Genomic DNA, 12,019 nt, shown 5'->3' on the forward strand with positions numbered 1-12,019 from the left:
AAAAAAAAAAAAAAGAAAGTAAGGCAGTTAAATCCTCCTTGAGGCCCAGCGGTATACTCTCTCATCCCACCTCCTGGTGCTGAGCAGGGCCCCAGAGAAGCCTCACCTTTTCCGCACTCCAGCTTCTGGCAGGTGTGGTTGGTGGGCATGATGACATAGCCACTCATGCATCGACTGCAGACGTGTGGGTTGTAGCAAAGCTCACAGTTGTCTGGGCAGGGTAGGCAGGCATGTCCCTTGGCAGGATAGTGGCCCACAGGGCAGTTCTCCAGGCACTCCCCCTGGTACAGGAAGTGCTCCTGACCATGCTTGTCTGACCAGTTAGAGGGGCATGAGAAAAAAGAAATGGAGAAATAGCCATGGAACCCATATAATGTAAGATGTTTTATTAAAAAGAGAAACAACTCAGTGCTTTTGTTCCTAGGGGACCAAGAGCATCAGAATGGATTTAATAAAAAGTGCAACATCTATATCCTTGTTGTTGAAAAGTTTCCTTGCAGGAAATCGATTTACACTATTTTATATATTTGAGTGAACAACTTCTATTTGAGATGTCATTGTAAAGCCACAAACCATATTCTGTGGGTAGCTACAATTCAAAATGTGTTTAACTTTCCCAAGGGCTCCTTTTGGTGAAGGTAGAACTCTTGAGACTTGGAGGTTATAGAGCTGCCATGAGAATAAACATGTGCTTTCATGGCAGATACCCTTGACAAAAGTGTAATCTTTCAATGATTTGGAATCATTATTAAAATCACATGCTTGTGCTGACTAATGTCTGGGATTTTGCAAAGCTGCTAATTGTTCTAAGTACAGCCTTATTGACACCCTAAATCAAGCACACCTCCACAACTCCCCCATATCATCCCTAAGGGTTTTATTTCTGTCAACACTAAGCTCTATGAGAAAAGAATCAGCAATTTCCCAGGATGACAGAACATGGGAATTTATTCCTGGAGAGAATAGAAAAATCTAATCAGTTAGAAAAAAATCAGGACCAGTTACAGAGAATTATAAACACCCATAAATATTTTATAAATACAACACCAAGATTAATACTACATGTCTACCTAGGAGCCTCTTATTCCCGGCCTTGGGGAGATGCAATGTTCAATATGCTCTGGGTGCATATCTACTCTTTCTACTGAGAATCAGTGTTCCCATACGGCCCACCTCTGAAGAACAGCTGATCGGTGTTGCATAGAATAACCTGAGTCTAATATTCACTCCGCATATGAGCCACCACATGGATATTCAAAGCACTGACCTTCAGGCTGCAGGGATGCAAAGTTTATGGATAAAAACAGCACTACTGCTTTTTTGGAAGGACAGAAATGGAAAGTCGGTGTAATATTGGATTTGAGTTTGTGGAGTCTCATTTGTGGAGTTTCTTGAAGTGAAGCATTCAGCTTCAGCATAGTAACCTGAAGGCTGAGGCTAGTCTTCTTTTGTGTAAAGAACATGTTAAATAAGGGCTTGGTAAACCATTACCCTCTCCAGGAAACCTCTGCTCATCACCTATGGAAATGGTTGGTGGCAACATTTTGACTGCTCATTTGGTCCTTATCTGATAATATCTCATCGTTCAGTATGTGAGGACAAACCTTATTATTCTGTAAATGCCTCGATAGCAAGTCAGGTTTTTCATTGCAGCGACAGATATATTGGGCATACTACTTAAGGGGATAGAGGACTTGCCTGGCTCTCACTTTCAAAGGTGTCAGTGCATCAGAGTAGGGAGGGTGTGGTGGGCAGAGTAGCTCCCTTCCTGGAAGCCACACTCCATAGAATTCCCATGCAGTGGCTTTCTCACACCCACCCCTGCCACTCCCTCTGGACCCTACATTAAGGGTTCTTGCTCTCTTTCAGTCAATCCTCCCTGGAAATGCTGTCACAGAAACACCCAGATATTTCCTTTTCTAATCTACTAGGCATTTCTCAACCAGGTTAAGTTATGAGACATGTTAACTATCACATGCTCCGTATTCTCCGTTGCATCTAGTAGTAACTAGTACAAAGGAGGGACACATTTAGTATTTAAGATGATAAATTAGATGGAGCTCTTCAAGTAGAAAATATGGAAAAATTGTTCAAGACCTTTCTATATGGCTTGGTCTAAGTAGTAGCAAGATGCAAGTGGTAGTCAGACAGCAAGGCTATCTGACATTTGCTTACAATTTAAACTTTGTTCTAATTATGTGATGAATGTTGAAATATAAAGGGTTTTATAGGAAAGTGAGTCTAAAAGCCCATTTGTTCTTTCTATTTTTTTTAAACAAATAAAAAGAGGCTTAAAGAGTGAAGTGACTAAATATCATCTAGTTAGTAAGAAAGCTGGGGGCTTGGGATGTGGCTCAGTTGTAGTGTACTTGCTTAGCATATGTAAGGCCTTAGATTTGACCCCAGTACTGAATACAACCAGGCCTAGTGGTACATGCCTATAATCCCAACATGTGGGAGGTAGGGGTAGGAAGGCTGAAAGCTTAAGGTTACCCTCAGCTATACAGTGTTTGAGTCCAGCTTAGGATACAGTAGATCTTGTCAAAAATAGACAGTTAATTAATAAACATATCTAGGAGGATGGGACAGTTGTGTATTTCCTAAGGGATAGTCTTGAGGGCCTTCTTCCTGAACAAGGCATGCTCCCCGTTACCTGTTGAGTGTGCACAGTCTCTGTGCCAGATGCTGTCTCATGTTCAGACCACGTCAGGAAGCACGGTTGAAACTATTCCCTGCCCTTCTGGTGTTGGGCATAGAGTTTTTATGGACAAGCTAGATATTCAGAGTGTGGCAAGATATATAAAAGGGTCCAGTTTCAGTATTCCTGTCAACTCAACATATTATCTTTTTTTTCATTTTTCTTGGTTTTACTGTAGGCAACAATAAAGACAAATAAGCTTCTCTCACTAGACAATTGGTATAAATATGATGTAAGTCAGGAAAGCCATCCTTTTGGGATCGGTAAGACAACTGGGCATAGTAGAGAGTGCAGAGAAATGCAGAGTAGCCTGAGGCTTCAGCCTGAGAAAAAATCTTTGGGAAAGATGCACCTAGTACATCCAGCTTTATACCAGTGACCAATAGTCCACATTTTTTTCTTTAAAATTACACAAAATTTAAATTTGCTTCACATTCAACCTCTACTATATAGACAAAATAATGTGATTGTAGTTCTTATGAAATCAAAATAGAGGACAGGCCTTATATGAGGCTGGAGCAGTGTCAAGGGTTAAACTGCAGAGGAACTTGGAGGGCATGGCCTACCTCCCAGTGATGGTGGATACCCTGAGAGTAACTCAGACTGGACCAGAAAAGGTCACATCTGTCTTGAGTGAATTGATTACCTTGCCATCTAAATGGCGTAGCCCAGCTCTAAGACCTCATATAACCTTTAATGCATTATTAGTTTAAGGGACCATATGTGTCTTGCTTAACTCCCTAGCTTTTCAGGTCTACCACAACAAAGCTTGGCTTTACTGTGCACGTCATGCTTGACAGCACACTTAATACTCTTTGCTTTTGCTTTCCTGAGAAGACCTCTTTTCACTTCTCTCATCTCCTTAGGGGCAGTGAGTCAACATGCGTGATTATGTGAACAAGGTTTTTGTGTTCTGGCAGCAAAAGAGCCTTCAGGTTGTACCGTTGCCGTCATGAACAGCTGACTGCTCTGAACCTTTTGCAGGCTTCTGAGCCAAAACAAATGCTGGTTTGTGAGAGAACAGTCTGGGATAAAGAAGGAGCCAGCAGCCAATGTCCTCACCTGCTCCACAGGAGGTGCAGTTGGAAGGCCCACTTCCTTGGCATCCTTGGCAAGTGTGGTGGCATGGATGGCATTGCTTCTTAAATTCAAACTTCCATGAAGGACAGTTCATAACACAGCGACCATCATCGAAGACCCTGGAGGAAAAGCAGGCTATTAGAATTCATCGAAATGACTTCTAAAGGGCCAAGCAAGAGTCAGGTCATGTGCTGTTCATATTTCACTGTGCAGATTTGTCTCATTGTTCCAGAAACACGAGTGATACCTGGGGCAAATCATCTCAGGGCCTGGGAGATATTAGCCACTTACTCATCCTTGGCCCATATGAATCCAACAATAAGCTAACCAGAAACTGGCTAGAGATATGATCCCGAATCTGCTCCCAATTGGTGCCCACCTAGACGAAGGCACCACCCAATCCAGTCAATAGCAGATGTAGTCTCTGACTTTCAAGATACTAAATGGGCTGCTGAGTCCTGAGGCCTTGGAGAAATCTTTCTTTCTTTAGTTATCAACATGCCCATATTTGGCATGGGGTCTGTCATATCTAAGTGCACTGGAAGCATATAATGAAGCACTATCCTGAAGGTTAGATGCTATCCAGGAAATTGCCTTATGCATATTACAAGCATATGGACTCAGATTTTATTAGCTCACACATGGAGTCTCATGACCTCTGTTTCTTAATCGTGCTTGCAAACACCCCCTGAAGGCCTGGAATAACAGTTAGAAAATGGCCTCCTAAAACCTTTGGCTTTACATGTGTGCAATCTATATCATGGTGTCACTGTTAATATTTTTGTGTTTGGCCTTCATCATTCTCTACAGACTAATCATAAAAGCAGATGGGATTAAGTCAACCGAATCCAAGCACTCTACTTGGAAAAACACAAAATGTTGATGAAATAAATGTAGGACTAAGATAGGTAATGTGAACAGATGAAGGGGGCCAGGGTCCCAACTCCAGACACTCTAATTCAGTTGAGCTCAGGAAAAGGAAATTGCATTTCTGACAATGTTTCTGGTAGTGCTAACATTGCTGATCTGGAGAGCACTCATTTAGAAAAGTTTTCATTATTTACTCATTAGTTAAATTTTTTTTCATGAACACACATGCAGTGATTGTTCATGTTACTGAGGCACAGTGTGGCATTTCAGCACAGTGCCAAGGCTCTGTTGATGACAGCAGAGCATTTACCATTCCTGCCTTTTTGTCATTTCTCTGTGATTGGCATCCTCAGCCTCCTCTAGTCTGAATCTTCATAAAATCTACAACTGGGGATTGGTAGTCCCACTCTGTTGTGGGATGCCAAAACATCTCCTTTCTCTTTGTTCCCAGTTTTTCTCAGTCTTCCTTTCCTCCCCAACCTTCCACACCTCCAGTCTACATTCAGTTTGACTAATTTTACTCTCCTCATACAAGTGTAATATGCAGTGTTTGTCTTTGTGAGTATAATTTATGTCACTTAACACAATATCCTTTGGTCCCTTCCATTTTGCTGCTAATGACAAATTTCATTCCTTGTTATGGCTGAATATGAATAATATTCAATTGTGTATATATGCCCCATTTTTAAATCAATTCATCTGTCAGTTGGGTAGCCAGATTGATTTCGTATCTTAGCCACTGTGAGTGGGTCTGTAATAATCACAGTACTTCTAATGTTTCTTTGGTATGTTAATCCCATTTCCTGTGGATCCTATATAGAGATCACACTTGGAGAGCCAACATCTGGATTACTGTGGAGTTTGTGAATTGAGTCTAGGTAATGCAGGTGATGCCAAACTGGTGTCTTGTAGAGTTTCCTTAGGGTAATATTTAGACTTGCTGGTTACAAGGTTAATTGAGTGGACACCATATCTAGAAACTGAGGGGATCATCAAAGAGAAGGAAAATTCCTTTGTCTGTATCATCTCTCACCACACCACTCATTATTCCTGGTGTGGCACTGGCTCGTCTAAATCCTGCTGCTTATACATCTAGACCCAACCGTTTGCTGGGGAGCTGATCACAACAATCCCAAGATTGGAGGAAGCTGGGGGGTAAAGCACCCTTTCCCACTGCTGTGTCATTTACATCAGATTGGAAGTAGAATGAGACTCAAGTCTACAATTGAACATAAAGGGCCAGCTTACTCTTGGCTGCCTGGTCCCTCAGGTTATGTTCACCAGACTCAGCAGCACTGGAAGTGATAATCTCCTTGGTCTCCTGCAGACTGTCCCAGCTTTAAGGCAACACTCACACACGTGGCTGTCCATGTCAAAGAAAGCCATGAATCCTGACAGAAGAGCTGGGTGAGTCAGGGCTGTCCTGTGTGCCGGTTGCTAGCTTGGCCTGATTAAAACCACCACAAGGGCATTTCTCATAATTTCTTGGTGTTTTAGTGTTTTAATGGAATAAAACACTATAAAAAGTCTTTTCTCCCTGTATTAGAAACGGATCAAATAAAATGTTTAAGGCTGTATAAGAGCAAAGGTAACTTCCAGGTGCTTTAATTTAGTTTTATTTGCCTTATACTCCTTTGAGGCTGGGCTACAAAGTAGGCTTCGTCACTTAGGACAATAGCATCTTAGAGCTGTGCATGTTACATACAGAGATAAGGGGCTTGTTTCACATTTTAAGTTGTCTTTAAGAAGCCCAACGAAAGGTGATTGGAAATTAAAGAGAAAACATAGGATATGCAGATGATTTCTAAACTTCTGGTTTTTACCAGGGGTAGTGAATCAAACCTCTAATGTTAGCACTGGAGAAGTTGAGGCAGGGGGATTTCTATGAGTTTGAGAAATGCATGTGTTTCCCAGTGAGTTCCAGGTCAATCTAACCTAAAGAGTGGGACTCTGCCTCTATTTTATTTAGTTTTTTCCCTAGTTTCTAGTAAAACAATTTCAAAGTTAAATTCTTAGATTAAAAAAGTGTAGAAAAATTTAAACAGACATAAAAGTATATCTTGCATATATAAATGTCCCCCACTTAGTATATGTATCTATGAACTTCAACAGTTGTTAATACCTGGTCAGTATTATTTTCTTTCCATTAATTTACTCATTCAGCTTTGAACCAAACATGAAAATTAATGTTACCATTTACCCCCAGAGAGGTCTCCCCCTAGTCCAGATCCTTCCCTGTTTTCCATCTTGTCTTATTCTGGAAATGGCACCTACTAAAAATTCTATCTGAAAGTCATCAACTATACTCATTCATTAGGTAGAAACCCCACTGGCCTCTAGTGAGTTTTAAAGTGAGGAAACATCAACAGGAATTCTAAGGTTGGGACAAAAGAGGCTAGGGTATTCCACTCAACCTAGCTTCCTCCTTCCATGACTGGGCAGAGGCTGTGTTCTCTGTTGCTCCGGCAAGTATCCACTCCTTCTTGGGTCCAACTCGTTAAATGTCAGGGTGTTGAATTTCCCTCACTCTTGTTTGTTTTGAGTGTGTTAGCACCCCTTGACTGTGACCTCAATGACAGGGACAGTGTCCTAAAGAGCCTTTGGACTATCTATCTATCTATCTATCTATCTATCTATCTATCTATCTATCTATCTATCTATCTATTTATCTATCTATGTTTCAGAGATAAATATAAAGCAAGTATTTTTGACCTGCTTTGCATGGACTCCACTTACTATGGGTTGGATGTGTTTTGCAAAATGTATGTGTTGGAAACTTGGTCTCCAAGGTGATAATGTTGTGAAGTAGGGTTTAAGATGAGGGGTGTAGGCAGTTGAGGAGCCTTCCACAATAGCTGGATTGATGATGTGATCATGGGAATAAGCCATAAAAGTGGGCCTAGCTTCCTTTTGTTCTCTTACTGTCACTCTCTCTTGCCCTCCACCTTCTGTATTGGGGCGAGCCAGCACCAAGGCCTTCACCAGAGGTCAGTGTCATGTACATAGATCTCCCAGTTTGCAGTAACATTCAGCCGCAGCTATATTGTTTATCATTTATCCAGTCTCAAGTATTGTGTTATAGCAGCTCCAAATGAGCCAAGACACTGATCCAGGAAACACTTTGGAAATACTTTGCCATTTTCTCAAGAACAAATAAGTCAACATCACCTTATTTCTAGATAACTCCTTCCTTTTTTTCTTTTTAACTCCCTTCAGGGAAAATACCAGAAAAATAAAAAGTCAAGTAATCTGTTGCCATGCTCCATTACCCTTTCTTGGATATGTGTGCATACAGCTAACATCAGAGAAGAAAGATGTGGGGGAGGAAAGGATGTTAGAGCAAAGAAAAGAAATTGTTCCTAGGAACAGTATTTTGTTAGGAAGATATTCTGGTTCAAGATTCATGTGTGTGCATTCCTTTATTCAAAAGCTAATAGTATACTTCTCAAGCAAAATCTCCAAAATGTCCTAATAGTGTTTCTTTTCATTTTATGCCAACAGGCCTAGATTTCTTGTTGTTTCTCTTTTTTGAGACAGGGTCTCCCCATGTAGCCAGGATAGACTTCAAACCCTGCCTTTCCTTCACTGCCATGGTTACCCTTGTGTCTAATTTTTTTAAAGCAGTCATTTATGGTGGTAGAATTGTTTTCTCACTTTTCATTTCTATTGTGATAGGGACATTCGTGTTTCCTCCAGTGTACGGTATGATTTTAATTGCCCCATTAGACAAGTGTTCAAAGATGTTCAAATATACAAGGCAATTTAATTATTCATAGTAATAAAAATGGGGATTAGAAGGAGAATAGAATTTAGTTTTAATAATGTCTTTATCTGAAAGTATACTTTGAAGCTTCTTTAAAGAAAATTTGATATATACAGATTTAATTCTAGAAAGCCTTAGAAAACAGTCTTATGGATGCTCACAGGAAGTCATCAACAGTTCACACAACTTTGAAGCCTGTCAGATCCAACAATGACCAGTCTGACAAAACATGGCTGCTGGTGCAATAGTGGCACAGATGTTATAGAGCAATCAATTGCTTTCTAATTGGATGTAAGGCCTACTGCACTGAAAGAAACTCATACCTGTTACTGTAAGCCTAGCTAAGAACTCAATTCTAATGAGGTTATAGGAAATTTGGAAACATACTCTTTTAATTTTGCTAAAAGTGCATGGTATCAAGCTGCCTTCTAAATACGTATCTTCACACCTATAGATTGCTTCAGCTCTCACTCATTAGAGGAACTTCTTTTAGATTACAGTTAATACAGCGACATCTGGTCAAAGTGCAGAGAATAAATGACTTGGCCCTAAATGAGACAGGTAAATAATTACCCTCCAAAAATGGTTCAGGGAACACAATGGAGGAACAGAAAGCAATTGGGGAAGATGACCATGAAAAGGTATCTTCTGGACATGACATGGCCAATGTACTTTTGAATTTACTATACCTGAGGCTATCCACAGTAGACCTGAAAAAAGATTGGGCCTGTCAATATTCAGTATGGAAGAAGAAAGGGCTCAGGAAGCTCTTCTGCTTTCATGGTAATATTGACAGTTAATGGTGACTAGAGGAAGCGTTATCATTTTCTTCAGTAGTATGGCCACTGATAAATTGTCCATGCTATACTAAATGATGTCCCATTCATGCTCATGATGGCTGAATAATATTCCACTGTGTAAATGTACCATATTTTATTATCCGGTCAAAAGTTGTTGGACATCTTGGTTGACTTCGTGGCAGCAAGGAAGATTGATGAGCTAGTATCTCTGGAATAAGATATAGATTCCTTTGTGTATATGTCCAATAGTGTTATAGCTGGATCATGTGACTTCTCCAGTCTCTCCAGCAATAAATAAATATTTTTCCTTACATTCTTGCCAGCACTTTTCATCATTTGTTCTTTTGATTTTAGCCATTCTGACTGAAGCAAAATGAAATTGTGCTGTGGATGAAACTGAAACTATCATTTTGAGTGAAGTAAGCCAGACTCAGTAAGGCAAACATCATATTTTCTCTCTCATTTTTAGATATTGGCTTTGATTTTTCAGATATGTTTACTTCATTTGGAATAACCATAAAGTTCTGGAAATTAGTAAGGGGCCATGGTGTGGAGGTCCTAGGCAGGGGAGATAGAAATAAATGGTATATAGTCTTAAAGGGAACAGAAGGGCTTAAATTTGAGTGAGAAATGGAAAGACATGGTAGAGACTACATGGGAGATACAGGGGAGATAAAGCAATGACCTTTTGGAAAAGGGACTACAAAGGGAGAGAAAGCAGTGACCTTTTGAAAAAGTCATAAGGAAACACACCTACTGCAGTAGAAGCTTCCTACTGTATAAGTGTAGGTATAGATATAGGTATAGGTAAATTATATTATACACATATAGGAGAAGAGTTAAAATGGAGTTATAACAGGATTACAGTGCACTGACTAGATACTGCAGGGTAACAAATAAAAGACCTAGTGCAGGGAATGGGTTAACTCTTTTGGGGTTATTGTCCAGTGAAGTCTCATAGACCTCTAAGCAGGCTATTGTAAATGCTATTGGTTACTTTGAAGAACTTAATAGTAAAAGCCTATTGCTGAAGACACCACATACTTAAAACATAAGACATGGAGAAAATTTAGCTGGTACTCAATTGGATACTTCACTCTTACTGGTTAATGTTCATAGGGTTGTGAGGTGCTATATATATCACTGAACAAGAAAAGTAATCATCAGTCTTACCTAGCTGTGATCCTGAAAGCTACAATAACATCTACCCTGAAAGGACGTACCCATGGGTGCAATTGTGGCATGAACATTATGGGAGTAACCAATCACTTTCTGATTGGATTTAAGTCCAGAACAACAACATGAAACTCATTCATGGACCTATTATCAGGCCATCATCCATGGACCTATTATCAGGCCAAGAGCCTATGCTTAGATGGGCCATAGGAACTAGGAAAGAAGCTAACACTAATATTCTGTTGAAAGGACAGTACGTTAAGTCAATTCCTAATGACATCATTATACCCATTAATTCATCTCTTTATTTTCATCAGAGAAGCTTCTATGCATAGTAGATGGTAATTAACACAGATACCTACAACCAGCAAGGTACAGAGAATAAGAGACTGCAGACTGCTCAGCCACATATGGGTCATCTATATCACAATCGCTCCTCTCAAGGCTCAGTAATCATTGCAGAAGATGGGAAATAAAGACTCTAAAGAGCCAGAGGTGGTAGACATAATTAAACACTGCCTCTCATATACAGCAGTGAAAACATAAACTCAAAGTGATTGTGACAGCATGCACAAGCCACAGTGCCAGGTGAAGTAAGAGAATGTCCTTCATACTTGGCAGAGAAGATATAAGCTCAGAGGGATGGTGACAGCATGCATAAGCCCCAGTGCAGCTGAAAGTAAGACAAAAATCATGGATAGGGAGGTCAACATGAAGTCCCACCTCTGGGTGTGGAGCTATTGGCAACTTGTAGGTACTGGAAGAGAAAGAAATTATTCTTTAAAAATGTTGCCCCTGGTAAGTTGGCCAAACTTCAGCAGAAGGCCACACATCCAAGATATATGTGCAGCACAAATTGGACTTGATGGGTAGAAAAATATGTCACAAAGTTGAGGGGTGGGTCTGGGAGGAGTGGAGGAGAGAGTGACTGTGATTAAAGTACATTGTATGAGATTCTAAAAGAAGTATTTTGTAAAAAGGAATAAATAATTTAAGAAGAGAATAAATGATTAATACTTAAAAACAATAGGCCTATTGAATCTTCAAAACTATCATCCAGGAAAGATAAAACAAACAAAGAAACATGGCAAAGGAAATATTACAAATAAAACATAAAACATGAGAACTAGATTCAGGAAAAAAAATCTTTTTGTGAATGATATTAGGGTAAATGGTGAGAATGAATATATGGGCAATATAGTATAATAATCAATGGAACATATTATATGTCCTTAATTAGAAAATAAAGCATTCTCATGGTTAACATTGGGAATCCTTGAGATTTCTATTTTTTCCTCATTCTTTGCTCTCTTCATTCTTCCTTCTCTCTCTCTCTCTATCCTTCCTTTGGGGCTTTGTCCTTTATTTCTTGCTTTCTTCTTCTAAGGGAATTCTTCTAACAACCAAACTCATGATCTTGGTGGCACACAGTGCAATGAACAAATGTGTATAAAACTGTTACTACATGCTGTGGAAAATAAAGAAATAAATACAGCACAATTCCTGCTCACAAGGCTGTCACAGTCCTGAGGAAGAATGAGGACAGAATGATACTTGTGCAGAGGAAGTATCTCAGTAGAGTTACAAAGTACACCCTCTGTGACAATATTCTTATCACTTTGGAGAGAGAGA

The 12,019-nt window shown here is 39.8% G+C and overlaps 1 protein-coding gene across 1 annotated transcript in view; it reads right to left on the reverse strand.

Moving 5' to 3' along the window:
- Pcsk5 (proprotein convertase subtilisin/kexin type 5) overlaps positions 1 to 12,019 on the reverse strand; it is a 416,074-nt gene that overhangs the window by 86,631 nt on the left and 317,424 nt on the right. Inside the window, exons 22-23 of the mRNA XM_031389877.1 lie at positions 3,761 to 3,897; positions 107 to 313 (exon numbers count right to left, since the gene is read on the reverse strand). Coding sequence (XP_031245737.1) covers positions 107 to 313; positions 3,761 to 3,897 — 344 coding nt within the window. The remainder of the gene's footprint in view (positions 1 to 106; positions 314 to 3,760; positions 3,898 to 12,019) is intronic.

The sequence above is a fragment of the Mastomys coucha genome, unplaced genomic scaffold (assembly GCF_008632895.1).
Source record: "Mastomys coucha isolate ucsf_1 unplaced genomic scaffold, UCSF_Mcou_1 pScaffold21, whole genome shotgun sequence".
Classification (NCBI taxonomy): domain Eukaryota; kingdom Metazoa; phylum Chordata; class Mammalia; order Rodentia; family Muridae; genus Mastomys; species Mastomys coucha.